The sequence below is a fragment of the Alternaria burnsii genome (genome assembly GCF_013036055.1).
Source record: "Alternaria burnsii strain CBS107.38 chromosome Unknown 750, whole genome shotgun sequence".
In the NCBI taxonomy this organism is placed as follows: Eukaryota; Fungi; Ascomycota; class Dothideomycetes; order Pleosporales; family Pleosporaceae; genus Alternaria; species Alternaria burnsii.
In genome coordinates, this window is record NW_024066108.1 from 2652296 (window position 1) to 2669034 (window position 16739).

The window sequence follows — 16739 nt, forward strand, 5'->3', positions numbered from 1 at the left end:
CATAGTTTTAGCAACCCCAGATATTTCCAAGCTCGGCAGATTGACTACTTCCCGGCATGTTTGGGAAAATCTCCACCACTGTACTACCCCAGAACATATCCATATTGCGGTAGTATCCGATACTTGTCTTGTTTGCGTAAACCTTCCGCATTACTGCATACACGATGTCGTGTGTTGTCGACAGTCATTTCGGTGCATCTACTCCCTGTGCCTCATGGTTACAGTTTAAGTGATCGTCCGGGGTGCGTATCCCCCGCAAAACCTCGTTTGCGCGCATCACGCGACGCCATGGCTCCGCGTGAACATGCAGCCTACTCGGGTTGATTCACCCCGCTAGATGTTTCTTGGCAGCATATTTCTCCGCCGCGTTATCTTGTGCATATTGTTCCGCTGCCAAGGTTACCAAGCTCAGCCATCCTGTTTCATCGCTTTTACAGCGGGACGTGTAAGAGGTTTCGCATGTTGTTCTGGAATTCATTGATTCATGGTCCCGCTAATACAATCAATCGGAGGGCGCTAAGGTTCAAAGCGCATCAAAATATTTCCTAGATACAGTACCGCAATTCGAAGTCTCTGATCCCAGGAGAACAGCTTGAACTATGAAACTCTTCTACTCGAACACATCGCTCACGTACCTGTCCTCCTTGATCTTTTCCAGCCATTCCAAGGCATCTTGTTCCGTCTTGCCTGGGAAAGTATCCCTAAAGATCTTCATGCACACTTCTGCTGTGCTCTTTGCCAACTTACTTGCACTACCACAGATGAAGATCTTCGCGCCTCCGTCCCCAAAAAGCTCGGCTAACTCCTTCCGCTCGTCCCACATACGATCAGGGACACGTTGCGCTTTCTCACCGCTAGGAGCGACCTTCGAGAAACAGCCACGCACACTGACGACGCCATCGGTCTCCCACTGCTTCAACTCATCCGAATAGATGAAGTCCTTCTCGTAATGACGACAGCCGAAGTACAAAATCGCCGGACCGACCTTCGCGTTACGAGCTTTCTTAATGGTTGCGCGCTCTTGGATGAAACCCCGCATGGGAGCGAGACCTGAGCCTGCACATATCATGATAACGGGTACAGTCGGGTCAGAAGGTAGGTGGAAATTGATGTTTGTCGGACGCGGGAAGCAACGAATCTTCTCTCCCGGCTCTTGACGTGCTAGGTATGTAGATGCGACACCGTGGAAGCGGCGATCATCACCGCTCCATGCAGCCTCGTCGTGGACGTCGTAAGTCAGAGATGCAGTCAGACGCTGGCTAGCATTTCCTTCAACTGTCTGGACAAACTCAACATTAGCGAGGGGCGATGACGAAATGCTGTATTGACGAGGAGACAGTGGTTTGAGTAAGTCGAGATAAACCGCAAAAGGTATCTGACAGTCTGGATGGTCTTCGAGAACATCAAGAATACTGTAGCGCTTGGGTATGACTTCTTTCTTGTACGTCTCGTCATTTGCTAGGTCCAATAGTCTGGCCCGTTTGTTCTCCGGTGTCGCCTCTGCAAGAGTTCGTAGTTGCTTTTGCGAGATCGGCGTACCCAGTTCCACACGTGTCATTAGCAGATCGAAGATCGAGATTGGTGCTTCGGTTGTGATGAAAGTCTTGTTGGTTCCAGTGATATGGATGTTGTCATCGGGTGACAGGTCGAAGCGCTTCATCACCCGTCTGACATTGGAGATGCCGTTGAGCGGCAGGATGACCATATAGTCGCCTGAACGATATGATGTCCCCGGTGGAAGTTCAATCTCCATGTGCTTTTTGGTAAGACCGACCTCGCCACCACCCAAAACCTTGTTGACCTTAACTTCAGCGTAACCGATTTCTTTACCTCCGAGGTACGTGGCGAACTTCGGAGGTGTGATGTCGGCCTGAAGCTGTCCACCGAGTATTTCAGTAGTAGTGCCACTCGAATTGCGAAGATCACTCCACATTTGTTCAGTCCACTTCTCCCACGGACCCATGATATCTTCTTTCACATTGACGAAACCGGTCTCAGTAAAGTGTTTCGCGCCCATCTTCTCGAACAACTCATCTGTGAGTTTGGGAACACGGTGATACGAATGAGTCCAGTCGCTATTTCCGACCCCAAAGACAGCATACTGGACTCCCTCAAACAGCTTGGAGTTTGCATTGCTCTCAAGCCATGCGGTGAACTTCTTTGCATTGTCAGCTGGCTTGCCTTCGTAAGACGGTTCAATGATGACGATGGGCTGGTCCTTAGGAATATGCTCAGTGGCTGAGTCCAAACTGCCTATGTTTGCCTTGAATCCGTATCGCCCAGCATTGGTCTCTAAGTCCTCGGCATAGGACTTGCATGTACCGGCGTTCGAACCGTATAGTACTGTAATGGGCTTGGCATCTTTGGTAGGTGCATTTGGTTCTCCAGTCTTGCCGAATCCATCGCCATCATCCTTCTTGGCAGCAGTGGTACTGGTACCAGCGCCACCCAGACTAGCCATTGTACGTCCAGGTCGCCTGCGCACTTTGATCTTCAAATCCTTCGGTTTTTGCGTGATGGTAACTGCTACATCTGAATAATTGGATCAGCAGTGTTCCTGTACATCAGGAAAATGATATACATACGAAGTTGGTAACCAGGATCTGCTAGCTCAACCTGAAACTTCTGCAAGATGAGTGCGACAACCATGATCATTTCCTGCTCAGCGAATGTCCTACCAATGCAAGCGCGCATTCCATCGCCGAAAGCCTTCCATGCGTTTGGAGGAAGATTCTCCCAACCACCGTTAAGGAAACGTTCAGGCCGAAAGACATCAGCATCGTCGCCATAGACCTTAGGGTCATGATGGAGTCCTTTTAAGTTCATCAGAATCTGATCCTTTGGCTGCACCTGATATTTTCCCTTGTTGCCATTAGCATGCCAATCATATCGCCGGGAAAATAGACTTACTGCGATCTTAGTAGGCTTCAATGAGTGCTTTCCATTGATTGCAATGGGGCCAAGGAAACGCAATGCCTCGTAGATTGCGAACTTTATGTAGGTAAGCTTCGGGATGTGCTTGAGTTCAAGCGGTTCGTCGCCAAGTACTTCGTCAACTTCTTGCTGAGCCTTCAGATACTTCTCTGGGTTTCTGAGTAGGTGATAGAATAAGAACCCCAAGGTTCCACTTGTGGTCTCATGCCCGGCGACCAAGAAAGTCACCATGTTGTACCTTACAGATTCTTTTGTCATCTTTTCTCCTGTCTCTTTATCGACACCTTCAAGCATAGGGTTCAGTAGATCCTTAGCATCTGGCTGAGGGTGAGCAATCCTGTCTGCAATGATCTGGTCGCACAGTTCGTGCATCTTCTTCACGTTTTCCTGCCGATGAGCTTCGGCAAAGACACGAAGCTTATTTTCGACAGACGTGCGGGTGGCTCTTCTTCCGGACTCTATTAGAACCTCGACCATCTCTTCTACGAAGGGATGTGCGCGGTCGGTATAGAAATTGTTGAACCTGTAACCGAATGCACACAAACCGATCATGTCAAATGTCAACCTCGAAGGTATTAGTAAAGGAAGGCAGGTCATGCGAGAAGGGTGTGATGGTTACCTTGTGAAATCATCACTGCATTCTATCTCGTGCTCTGGACCGAAACGGTCCCATCGAAGCAGCATTTGTGTTGAGATGTCCATCATGCCGTCGAACATCTTCCGTATCCCCATCGGTCCAAACACCGGCATCAGTAGCCGATGAGCAACACCCCAGGCCTGAGTCCTCTGTCAATGTGTATACGATGAGAAAGAATGTTCATTACGTACCTCTTCGCCAGGGTAGGCTGTGAACAAACCATCTCCAGTCAATGCGCGTACCTCCTCCAGGGTTGCATTGATGGGCTTTTCAAACCTCTCGCTGTCGCAACAGTCGTTTATCGTATCATACGAAGAGACAACGATGAGCTTGCCATCGCGTCCTGGAAGTTCGAGCTGGTAGATCTCGCCATAGATGTCCGCAAGCCGCTGGAAAGATCCTGGCGCATCATTGGGATCGATCTCAGCGAAATTACCCACGAACAAGTGAGGGGGAGGCTGAGGAATAGGGAGGGATTCCGATGATTCAGAGGCCATCGTCAAAGCCTGCCAGGTAATATGCAAATTAACTAGGGTAACGAACAAGTTCTTGAGTGATAATGGAGAGGTAAGAAACGACAAGAGATTTATGGTTCAGCTGATCATGTCTGGAGAGAGGAGCTGAGCTACATATACCCTGGGAACTACCACATCCCAGGACTTGTCAGCCTTGTTATGTCGACCTCCCATAGCAGCCGTCCACCGAAGCCTTACCAACTGATGCTGCCTAGTTGCTGACTCCACAGGGATACAGAGGGCCTAGAGGACATAATTGCAGCCAATGGCGTCCGATTAGGTATCACGCTGTCGGTAGTCAGCAGGATTGAGTTCAGCTCGGCTGTGCTAGCCACATGATAGGCTACCGACTTTTGGTGTACGATAACACAGCGGTATACCGATGCTGCGCCTCGTGCGAACTGTCGACCGAAGTCCTTCATGGAAATCAGCTGGAACGGGGTGCGCATCCTCTGCCAGTCCACAATGTCTTCACCGGACGATCCGAGGCGGGGCCACACGACCCGTCCACTCTAATCCGGAAGACCTGCGCCACATCGTAACACGCGCAGCGCCTACTGTTGGAAACATCACAATGGTTCAAACAAGCTTCTTGAGGGGGCAGATTCCGACGGAGCGGTTCTCTGTGGGTTATGGAAGTTGAGAAATCGGCCTGGTGAACGGAGGAAACATGGATACAAGCGTTCGGCGCTGGTTAGTCAACAAGTCGATCGTGGCAGCGTAGCGTGACTGGGCGCATCGTCAAGCTCAGATGCATCACTCTACACCATCTGCATCGCTTGCGTCGCGGTATTGGTGCTATTGGGTTTAGTGATCGTTGTGAGTGTGTATCCTATACATGCGTGGCAAGATTGACGGCAGTGGGTGTTCAGGACGCGCTTCAGTTCGGCCGGCTCGACCGGCCGAGGTGTGCCCTGCTCAGAGCGCGCATTGACCAAGTTCACACATTTTGCTTATACACATTGCAAGTTCATTTGCAGCTGCAGGAGAACATCAGTCGTCGATCTCGAATTGAATTTCATATGAGAAAGGGGTTAACCGCATTTCGGCAAGCGTGTCTGTACACTCTGTAACGTCGAGGTAAGGACCATCATCGTTACAAGAAGCATGTCTCGATTGAAGTGTGACGTAGATAGCTAAGCTTGAGTTAGACATATACACGGCTACTATGCATTGGGATGTGAATTTTTTCCTGCGCATATACGTTCCAGGTACACCCCTCATAGGTATGACTGAGGAAAGCAGAGCTTCGACCCAAGGTAGGATACGAGCCGCTTCAACTTATAACGAGGCTTCTAGGGAGTCGATGCCTTGGCCTGCTTCCCTTTCTTCCAGCTGGTGATGGTACGTCCATCAAGGTGAATCTGGTTGTAGTGTACCTGTAAGCCATGTTCACCCACATGACGCGTATATTTGCCAGTTGCTTCGCCGATAACATAGTCAAGTAGCTCGTAGTGCTCGAGATCCAACATACCCAAGCGGTCGAGAAGGACTAAAGAACAGCTGTACATGTTCTTCAAATGAAATCCCTTAGGAGCGCAACCTTGAGAGAAGCGAATGAAGATAGTGGGAACTTGAGTGTTGATGTCGAAAGTGAACTCCACGAGAGTACCTACACAGACGGTGTCGCGGAAGATCTTGAGCCAGGAATTGTTGCTGTTACTGAGGAATCTGTTTAGTCCCTGCAAGTACTGATAGCTTTCCTCCATTTCCAAGCGTGCTGTAACGAAAGCGTCTTCATGATCGCAATAGTCATTGCACACGCAATGAATACTATGTCCACAGTGACCGCATGGGCAGTTCGGCACATCGTCTTCGAGTACCCGGCGGGAGACGAATTTGGCAGTAAAATTGGGGCAATACGCGCGCAAACAGACCAGGAGCGTGATATCTGTTAGAACGTCCTCCATCGAATCCTCGTCAAAGCCGTTCAAGTCTTCATAGACTTCTCCAAACTCATCTTCAATGAGTCCATGATCCCAAGAAATTAGTAGAAGCTTCGGGGCGTTCTGATAATCCGTGACTTTAGGGTAGTACGTTTTGATAAATTGAGCAACTGCTGGGAGCTCCATGCGGAAGCATGATTGGCGAAGCCAGATAGGCCGAAATTCGGTCCGAATCTGCTTGCAGACTTGAGTGAATGCACGATAGCGCAGAGTGCCTAGTTGACTTGGGCTGACAGTGCCTCCAATTGAATTTTTGTGGCCCCTGCCTAAAAGGGACGTGTGCGAAGTCAGTCTTTGTCTCACATACAGTTCCTACAGGGACGCTTCTTACTCAGCAGTGGTGGTGTCAGCCATCCATCATAAACCTTCTCTTTGGTGAAGTGGTATATGCGATTGCGAATCTCTGCGGGTCGTTAGCCATCTAGGATTCAGGCAGAAGAAAGAGGGACATACCGGCAGGTAACTCGAGGAGGTAGCAATGATTGATCCCAAACTCGGCCATATTCTTGTTGCTGGGTGATCCATTGCTCCTCTTGCCACCGTTACTCTTCCGGCCTTCGATCGTCGGAAAAACGCGGTCTCCGCGTCTGTTGATCGGTCAGCGAAGAGCAGATGAATGACAAAGTGATCTAGGACAATACATACCCGTTGGAAGACATGTCTGCTGTAGCGTGTCGAGTTGGACGGGAAAAAGTCAAGTCGCTGACTGCTGGGTTGAGTACAGTTGATTAGGCAGACGCGACGTCCAGAGAAGTGAGAGTACGTTTTTTCAAATGTGGAAGGAGCGCAGGCGCGCGACGCGAGTTCCCGTGATAAGTGACGCAACAAGTCTACAACTCTTGATAGTCGCAGAACTCGCAAAATCGATAAGCCATCTCTACCGCCTAGAACAGTGTCTCATGCATGCCCAAACAAAACGACATACGTTGAAAGGGTGCTGAAGTGGAAATGGAAATGGAAACTCAAGCACCAAGTTTCAGTCCCCCGCTTAGCTGTGGTATGGAGTGAATGCCAACCGTCGCTGGCGATGCGAGGAATCAAACGTAGCGGATCCGATGACAGTGGTACACAAGTAGCACACTGTGAGTGTTCCGTTCCGATTGAATGATTTGGGGCCTCGCGGTGAGCTTTCCAGAAACGCGCACAAACAACAGGCGCCAGTGAGTGCCCGTCGCAGTTTGCTTCCGCTCCGTACAACGAACAGCTACCACACAACTCATCCTCTGCTCTTCCCAAGATTCTCCACGAGGTCATAAACATAACGCCCTACTTATCGACGCTGTCACCAAAAAGTGAACATGGCGGTATGGCTTTGATTTTGACCTTGTCCTATTGGACGCTTCACAGGTGAACGCAACCACATACCATGGGTGGTGACAATGAACCAGGGCAATAGAGGATCGGTACCAGCCACTCGTATTGTTTCTCTTTCACCAGAAAGTTCTACAACTCATGACAGCAAAAATTTCCACAACACCGACCCAGACTCACCAACCTCGGCTTCCAACTGCACCAAACACCAAACTCGAGTCGCAAACTTGTACGGTGAACTGTGAGTCAAGTCTCTAAGGCAACCAAAACACCACAGAATCCTTCGCTTTGAGCGAAACAGATCAGTATGTTCTCACAAGACTGCTTCCCGTACGAGCCAGAATCTGGGTTGTGTATCCACCAGCGCGACAGCACGCAATCCTATCTGCTTGGGTGTAAGCAATCCCCTTCCAGCAATGTGTACTTACGCGAGCTGCTCGGCCCTACGATAAACCTGCCAGCCATGCCTCGTAGCTGCCACGCTATCGGTTTACCTCATTGGAATGGCTTCAGCACGGCCCCAGAGCAAACCACACCGCCTGGGGAACTGAAAGCATCAGACCTCTTGAGAGATCGCGGCATCACGCCCACTTACAACCCTCCGGCAGGCGAGTGGTGCTACTTGGGCGCAGATCAGCCAAAGCCCATCGTACAGCCAGTCAAGTTTCGCGTCCATGACCATCGCGAGCGAAGGCGAGGAACAGACATGAGCTGGATGAAAATGAGAGAGCAAGATGAGGATGCTAGACCGAAAACGAGCACAGCACCTATCCAGTTTTTCAGGCAAGCGCCGAGACGAGTAAACACCAATTCAGAGCTCACAGCGTCCTTTGAGGCAAGATCGATGGAGAAAAGAAGATTGACGCTGGCGGAGGAATTCGCGTCCGAGGGATTGGACTGTACGGAACTTCCTTCAACATTCGACTCAGACGACGAGGAGGAATGTGAAGATATCTGGCATGCCCGTCGATGAGACAATAGAGGCTGCTAAGCACCATTGCCTGATTAATAGTTAGCAGGTGTCGCAAGGAGTAGCTAGGTGAAATAGCGGGCACAGGAACAAAGGTTCACACGCGCATCGATTGGAGAGTCATGCTTCCACAAGGCTCGTTGTATGGAATGGTTACATGGGCATACATCTGTACATGATTTTGAGCAGGCGACGAGCGGGGGAGTGCAAGGCGAGGCGCGCTGTATCAAGACGCCTCGCTTGTTGGCTGGTCCAAGCTCTCTTGTGCATCGATGACAGCATCGATCATGGCCTTTAGCATAACTTTCGGTCTGTCCATAGAGATACGCCACAACAATCAATTGCATACAACGACTATGGAGCGAAGCCTACTGCAATGCACGCGTCTCTTTCCAAGATGTACAGCGCAGACATCATGTCGTAGTCTGCCAAAACATAAGCCCTCGGCCGTCGCATCAGCACGACAAGCACGCTTCCTACATACGACACGCCCCGCCCTTCTCCAATCCAAACCTCCCAAAACGCGCGATCGCGGCCCCAAGAGTGATGAAGACACACAGACCGACTTCAGCGCTCTCGACGTCCTCCGAAATACGGTTGCGCCTGCTACGTCAATCGATGCCTGCACAGGCGATGGCTTCGCACTCAACAATCAGATGCGCATTAGCGGGTGCGGAATTCTCTTAATAGGCGGTGAAGCATATCGATGGCGGCCATGGCTACGCGAAGGAAGGAAAGAAGGTACTGTTGCTGGAGGAGGCACAGGAGATGATATGATGACGGGCAGACTGCTGAATGCAAAGGGCCAATGGGAAGTGCAGGAGCGGGCTTGGGGAGTGCTGGAGTTGCTATATCCAAAACCTGGTATGGTTGCGGTCTCCCTACAAGGATTTGGTAAGAATGGAAACTGACAATGGCGCGGCAGATCTGCTCATCGTCGGCACCGGCCCCAACACTATCCCTCTTGCGCCTGCGGTTCGCAAATACCTCAACGATTTGGGCATACGACTAGAAGTTCAAGATACTAGGAACGCGGCGGCGCAGTTCAACCTACTTGCAACGGAAAGGGGTGTAGGGCAGGTTGCAGCAGCGCTTATACCCATAGGTTGGAGAGAGGGCCGAGGGATTTCGCACTAACCGTAGTATACCATCATCTCATCACAATTCCTCAGAAATCTCACGCCTTGGTGGCTCACAGCTATCCTAAGTGACAATCTGCATGATAGCGAACATCCATACAGCAAAGATGCCCGACCCGTATGGGCGTCATGGAAGACGAGGATTCGTCTTGTCTCTGCAGAAGAGGCGACAGGAAGGTCCAGCGACCCGCCACTGTATAAGGACACGAGCGGGTGAGTCGGCGATCTTGTAAGACATACTTACCAAGTTGAGCACATTTATTGTATTATATTACCTGCAGATATTCCATTGTTCTTGGGGGCCCGAAAATCAACTTCCGTACCCGATCTTCCTTTCATGTATTTTCACCGTCATTGTCGTCGCTATCTTTATCTACTTAGCTACGGGATCTCTCGCGTTTGTTCGCGTTTCTACTCCCGCCCGAGCAAACAAACGCTGATTTAATTTACAGTCGCGACCTCTGCGCTCAAACCGTCTCCTTCAATCACGCCTTCCCAACAAAGCACGTGGCCCGGTAGCAAGTCACATCTTGCAAACCAATGCTGTTCGACTGCTTGAACCGCAACTTATCTTCCTTCCTCTCCATCGTCCTCATTGCGCTCACCCGAACTTGGGAAACAATGGAAGACGCTGCAATGAATGGGATAAGATGGTCGTTTGGCCCGCGTGTTGAGATTGCGGATGAGGAAGCAGCCTTGGATACAACGCCGCTAGTCCCCGAGAGCTGCTTCCGCGATGAAGGGGTGGGATGCAGCTGTTCGCCGACCTCGAGTATGGACCATAACGATTCTTTCACCGTCGCAGAACCCTCGATTATTCGTAGCCCGTCGCTTCCAGCAATTACACTCGATTCAGATCCTATGCATTCTATCCTCCGTTCGCTCAGACTCAGCAACTTATCCCGCCACATCAATCGATTCCTGCCGTCCACAGACGCCGACCGCCACCGAGCGCAGATGGCGTCGCAAGCTCGCGAAGGCTCTCACACTTCACTAACCCATATATTAGCACCCGTTCTCGCAGACCTGCAGGAGCTGAAGGCGCTGACGCCCGAGAGTCTGCCGCCAGGTAACTTGAACTTTGCTACCAGGTCGCATGCTCAGGTTCTTAATGAGAAACTGCTGCCAATAGGCAAGTTCATCGGAGACTACCTAGACGGTATTCCAGAGGCCAAGCGAGGTGTTCTCGAGTTGCGGATATGCCGCTATATTGCCGACGAATACTGGCCGTTGCCTGTCGAAAACTTCACCTATCTCAAGATACAGGAGAAATACCGCAATGCCCTCTACAAAAAGGCCCAACGCGGGACTGGTGGGCCAACCGTCGAACCGCCGCTGCCTGACGACACATCTTCTAGCCACCCGTCATCTGAAGACCCACCATCGGAGGCTGCAGGATACAAGGATACATTGAGCCAAAATCCTGTCACCATGAGTTCAGAAGGCGTCTCAAGCGTAGGGAACAGGGATTTGAACAGATAGTATCATGTGATGATCTCATTCGTAGACATTCTACCCCTAGAGCTAGAGAATCCGCAATCACGGGCCAGGGATTGTGTTCTGAGCATGTCAATATTCAACAAGGAATGTTGCGGCTTTTGGGACGGCTCATTCGAGATCGATAGCGACAAAGTCATCTGGAATGCGACGATGGACCCTGCCATCATCTTTTTCAACTTCCTCCTTCCTGCAGATCATATGACCGACAATGTTCTACCGCTCCTTCAAGCACGTAACCTGCTTGGTGGCATTCCATTGCAGGTAGCTTCAGCTCTCAACGAAGAGTATAAAAACGCCAGAGAATTCCTGGCCCTCCGTTACGCTGCAGACATCGCAGACCTTATCATTTTTCTGACCCGCACACGACCTGACCTGGAGCCCTTCGAAGTCTTATGGTGTGCAGCACACGCAACGGTATAGGTAAATCGTTTAACGTGTGAAAAGTACAAGAAGATACCTACGACGATTCGCGAGAGAGTCAAGCGAGATGCGACAGCACATTGTCGAGCTATACTGCACAATCCGCAATTCAAATTCGTCGGTCCCTTACTTGGCCATGCGCTCAAGGCGCTTGAGGTCTATATTCGTCCTTTAGCTACTGGCTCTTCATCATTGATCTGGATCGATGCTCAACTTCTGCACGACCTACACGATATACACGAGCTGAGTATGGATGGCGCGAAAGCCCGCAAAACTTTGTTCGATTACCTACAACACAGGCATCCTGGAGTGGAGACGCTGTGGCACAGCCTTGTTCAGATGTACAACACTTACGACGCAAAAAACTTTCCTCAATACAGTACTAAGCCGATGTCAACGCCAAGTCTGGTTTTATGGGAGTCCTTTTACAGGCATATCCGAGAGGATGTGCCATTGGAATACCCGCAGTCGCGGCCATTAGTTTTGAAGCGGAGGGACAGTCTTTCGAAATCGCAAGGGACCGTCGAAGAAGGTGAGAAGAAAAGATCGAAGAGGAAAAGGAAGAGTAAATCGAAGGGTGATGGGGATGTTGAGCCGGTGGAAAATCCAGCTTTGCCAAAGCACCACCCGCTTGAGACTCGACCAGTACCTGGGGAGCAGCCGGTATCTCATCAGCAATCTTCTGCAGTCACTGTCGAGATACTTCCGTTTTTGCCTACAGTACAACAACCGCTTGAGAAGAGCGAGCGGAAGCCATCGAAGAAGGACAGGAAGAGCACGAAAAGGAAGCTAAAGAAACTCAGAGCTGCTGTGCGATCGGAGTCGTCTGTCGCGGACGAGTACAAGCGATCGGTCGTAGGCAACAACGCTAATAGCGGCAGCAATGTCACTAGCATGAGGACGACAATGGTAGAAGTATTGAAGGACGACGATTGTGGCAGTACTGATGATGATGATGATTATGATGGCGTCTGCTTGACGTCACCTAGAGATCCCACCGATAATACGTCAGTCAAGGAAGGTCCCGCTCGGGAAGACTCAAGCGACAAAGAGGCTGCAGCGCAAAAGAGCAAGGTATCCGCAGCAAACGTGTACATCGGAATATCAGCTGAGAAGCGCACACTTCATGGTAGTTGTGGTGACACTCCAAATTTCGAAGAAGAGGATCACGCAAAATCCTCGGATAATTGGCAAAAGGTTGGAGTGCGCAAAGACTTGCCGCAGAAGCAGAAGCAGAAGCAGCGCAAGAATGATCGCAACATCGGCAAAGATGTGCCCAATACGACAAACCATGTTCCCATCGATACGAAATCACTGCCAGTCGAAGCAAACGTTATAGTATCATCAGCCAATTCGTTGGAATACAACGCAGAACCACGATCCATGAAGGTGAAGGCCCCAGTGCCATACATGGTCACCTCCGAACTGAGGAACGACAACAGTCAAGTCCCTCTAGATCAATGTACGTCGTGGTCAGCGCTTTTCAAGGGTTTCACAGATGCAAGAAGGCGCCGGTCCTTGCAAACTTCCGATGTATCCACAGATACTGCGGGCGCACAATCGCTTACATCACCTGACACGGAGAGCCACGGATCTATCCAGAAGAACCTTCCGTCTCTCGATCACTGCCCATTTGTGCGATCAGAGACTTCGATAGATGAAGAGGTGTCGAAGAGTTCTGCCGCTTGTAGCACGACCGCGCTGCCACCTCTAGAAGATGCCGATATGTCGGTCGATTCGCTTGCTGTGCGAGACGCAGACATATCACAGGTAGAGCAATGGCTCATGATCAGATATGCATCTGCTTTTGTTGGGCTTACGCAAGCGGAAATTGAGAGTGCACACTGGCGACCTGAGTAATCGAGCATCACTGTGGTTATGGATCGCTTTACTTTCTACAAGCGTGATATGGAACGCCCGAAGGAATAATGGAGGAACGGCGACGTAAGGAGTCGCAATATTATCTGTTTAGTACTTCTGGGCAGTGGCGCAGTGATGGCAACGTCATGTAGAAGGCTTAGAGGTATCGCATCAAATTCTCGAGACAACCAATCTTCTAGATCGTGCCCGTATATCGTATTTCGTTAGCGCCGGGCGATGCAGGGTTTCAGGGTACGCGAAAGTGGATCCCGCATCTTGTTCCTGAGCGCACGGTCTCATGTCGTAGGGCTATCCGCGTATTCGTCTGGCAGTGGATCTTTACACAGGCTTATGCACTTTGGGCGCAACTTGCGAGCAGGATTTCAGTTGTATAAGGAGAAGTGGTATGCATGTTGATGAGTCTTGCAAACCATACATTCACTTCATCTGCTTTCATCTGTTCATCTTCTTACACACGACTTTCTTACTTTCTACGTTCGTTTACAGCAATTACCCTTCTTCTGTAAGAGGCACTCGCTTCCTCTTCACCCCATTGTACTGCGCTTCTAGACATCTCCAACTGAGAGTACCCTCGGGATACCACAATGGCAGGTGATACATCTTCCCAAGCCGGAAACAATGGTCTCTATCCCTACTCCCCTAGTGAGGTCGGCGCGATCCTCTTTGCTGGACTCTTCGGCCTAAGTACACTCTATCATCTTTTCCAGATGATCAGAGGACGAGCATGGTTTTACACTGCATTCGTCGTCGGAGCAACAAGTACGTTCTCTTTCCCTTACGTACACTCAACACGTTTTCCAGAACTTCGCATGAACTAATGATCTACCAGTGATGACGGTCGGTTACGCAGCCCGCTACCTTTCTGCTCAGTCCCCCGCCAAACTGATGACCTACATCCTTCAATCGCTCTTCATAATCCTGCCTCCCTCTCTTTACGCCGCAACAATCTATATGATCTACGGACGCCTCGTTATATTCGTAAACGCTGAACACGCATCAATTATCCGACCTACACGGGTAACCAAGATCTTTGTTTGCGGTGATGTCCTCGCATTCCTCATGCAGGCCAGTGGTGGAGGTATGATGGCGCAGGCTAGCATGACAGACATGGGACAGAAGATCATGTTGCTCGGACTGTTTGTGCAGTTGTTGTTCTTTGGGTTCTTTGTGGTGATTAGTGTCATCTTCTATATGAGGATGAGGAGTTCGCCACAGAGACATACCATCCCACAGTATGGAAAGTATGGGTGGCCGGCTTTGGTAAGTCTCTCTCTCGTCATGGTTCTTACACCCTTCTTCTTACTTCGAGCCATACATCTCTTTTTGTCAAGGAAATATACATTAACGGTATGGTAGTACAAACTTCTCGCCATTGCGGCCGTCGTCATCATCCTCCGATGCATCTATCGCGTGATTGAGTTTGCACAGGGTCACAGTGGATATTTGGCTTCCCATGAGGTTTACATGTATATCTTCGATACGCTACCCATGTTCGTGGTTCAGGTTTTGTTTCATGCTGTACGTGCAGATGACGTGTTCGGGACGAACCATGGGGCAGCGAAAAAATTGGATAGCGAGATTATTGGGCTGTACGAGAGAGCTTGATGGCATCAATGTAACCGCGCTCTTTGCAGTATCATCTTACTAGCGGCGCAAAAGATTCCCAGTATTCACAAGGCGTTTGGTTGTCATGGCATGGGTTTGAGCATGGGTTCTAGACATTATTTAGAAGCACACTTTCCAGATCCAAATGAATTACGGATACACAAGAAGGTCTTCAGTATGCGAGTCATACAAACGACCATAACCTGCGTATGTTGCAAGTTGATCTTGTTGTGTCAAGGAGTCGGAATCGTCCGTTAGTACAACCAGCCGGAACCCTGTTGGTCAAACCATATCGGGTTAGATCCGTTCTTTTTTATCTGTAGTGCTAATGCAGGCTCCACCGCTGCGTATTTCGTTCTTCGTTTCTCGTTTACCCTCCCGTCGCCTGGCTACCTCTTCCACTCCTTTTTCTTACACAACGAGCCAAGCGGCGATTGCAATTGGTCAGACTCAATGGTTTTGAAGAGAAAAGCTCACACAAAATCGCGGACGGGCTGTGGCACCTGTAAACGTCGCCGAATCAAGGTATGGCTCATTTCCTATGCGAACACCTGTTCTGACGCACGACATAGTGCGACGAAGAAAAGCCGCGATGTTCGCACTGCGTCCGGCACGAAGTTGCATGTGTATATCCAGAGTTGGTGCCACCGCGAGCCAAAAGTTCAAGCGCAGCCGCAATATCACCCGGACTGCCGCCAACAACTCCAGATGCATTACTACGCTTGGCTACACCTCAGAACGATCCTTTCGCGGCCAGCACACCATGCTCAGAAACGAACATTATTCCCTCGTTTTCGCTCAAAGACATGTCTTTGTTGCACCATTGGACAGTAGCCACGAGCCATTCGATACTACCGGGCGTGCCAGCAGTCAACCGACTTTGGCAGGATGTTTACCCAGAAATTGCATATAACCACGCTTACATGATGCATAGTCTCATCAGTGTCTCAGCTTTACATATTGCCTATGTTCGTCCAAGCGATAGACGCGCAAATCTGCACATTGCCGCGCATCACCACACGCTCGCTCTTAGCGGGTTCAGGGCAGACACTTACTCCATCAGACCAGAAAATGCCGATGCAATACTGGCCACTTCAACACTCATGTTTTTCTACGCCTTTTGTACATTCTCCAAACTTTCAGACGAAATAGTGGGCATACAGCATGATGGCGACAGTGCCAGCATCTCAGCTCGTACATCGCGTATCCTAGGTGCAGAATGGATACCACTAATCCACGGCGTAGGGACCGTGATACGTCCGGTATTCGAGTACCTCAAAGAAGGACCTTTGCGATCACAACTCCATCTGAAGGACTGGGATACTATGGACCCTGACGTACACCCTGGGCCGGATGACGAGCACTTGTTGCGCATCAAACAAACTTGGGCGGAAGACGAACACAAAGCAATTTACGACGAGGCGTTGTACGTCTTAAGAAAGATGAGTGCGTGGGAGGCACATTTCAACAATACTTGGGAGACGCAACAAGAGGAGTGGGGATACAATGGTGGCTATTCTGCTGTAAGTCACTCAATATCTCTCTCCATCTCAAATGGACGATTTGACTAATGGACGATATTTTCTTTCATCGGTACAGCCGTTCGTCTGGTTATCAGTAGTCCCCAAAGAGTACTTCAAGCTACAGCGGCAAAGGCAGCCTTTGGCTTTGCTCATCTTTGCCTATTTTGGTGCACTACTAGAGCAGATTCTTCAGCATTGGTGGACAGATAGTTGCGGGAAGAGTATCGTCGATGTGGTCGATGACTGCCTAGGATCGTATTGGGCTGAATGGATGGCATGGCCAAAACAAGTTGTCAACCAACAGCAGCAACAACGTTATCAGCGAAAAGCCGAGAGCTGAAGGATATGGATTCCTCAC

The 16739-nt window shown here is 50.1% G+C and overlaps 5 protein-coding genes across 5 annotated transcripts; 3 read left to right on the forward strand and 2 right to left on the reverse strand.

Annotated features, from left to right (window-relative positions):
- Positions 1–610: 610 nt before the first annotated feature.
- GT037_002328 (bifunctional p-450 nadph-p450 reductase) lies at positions 611–4068 on the reverse strand (the record flags this gene model as incomplete). The annotated part of the gene is made up of 5 exons (XM_038927375.1): positions 611–2532; positions 2586–2862; positions 2911–3499; positions 3554–3711; positions 3763–4068. The coding sequence occupies 5 exons, from the start codon at positions 4066–4068 to the stop codon at positions 611–613; spliced, it is 3252 nt and encodes a 1083-aa protein (XP_038790667.1).
- A 1313-nt stretch (positions 4069–5381) lies between these two features.
- On the reverse strand, positions 5382–6691 carry GT037_002329 (uncharacterized protein; the record flags this gene model as incomplete). The annotated part of the gene is made up of 4 exons (XM_038927376.1): positions 5382–6298; positions 6349–6435; positions 6486–6619; positions 6678–6691. The coding sequence occupies 4 exons, from the start codon at positions 6689–6691 to the stop codon at positions 5382–5384; spliced, it is 1152 nt and encodes a 383-aa protein (XP_038790668.1).
- Positions 6692–7806: 1115 nt separating this feature from the next.
- On the forward strand, positions 7807–10934 carry GT037_002330 (uncharacterized protein; the record flags this gene model as incomplete). Its single annotated transcript, XM_038927377.1, has 4 exons — positions 7807–8225; positions 8738–9177; positions 9239–9418; positions 10462–10934. The coding sequence occupies 4 exons, from the start codon at positions 7807–7809 to the stop codon at positions 10932–10934; spliced, it is 1512 nt and encodes a 503-aa protein (XP_038790669.1).
- An 84-nt stretch (positions 10935–11018) lies between these two features.
- Positions 11019–13232, forward strand: GT037_002331 (uncharacterized protein; the record flags this gene model as incomplete). Its single annotated transcript, XM_038927378.1, has 2 exons — positions 11019–11366; positions 11397–13232. The coding sequence occupies 2 exons, from the start codon at positions 11019–11021 to the stop codon at positions 13230–13232; spliced, it is 2184 nt and encodes a 727-aa protein (XP_038790670.1).
- Positions 13233–13837: 605 nt separating this feature from the next.
- On the forward strand, positions 13838–16721 carry GT037_002332 (uncharacterized protein; the record flags this gene model as incomplete). Its single annotated transcript, XM_038927379.1, has 5 exons — positions 13838–14012; positions 14083–14513; positions 14610–14771; positions 15431–16381; positions 16458–16721. The coding sequence occupies 5 exons, from the start codon at positions 13838–13840 to the stop codon at positions 16719–16721; spliced, it is 1983 nt and encodes a 660-aa protein (XP_038790671.1).
- Positions 16722–16739: the final 18 nt, after the last annotated feature.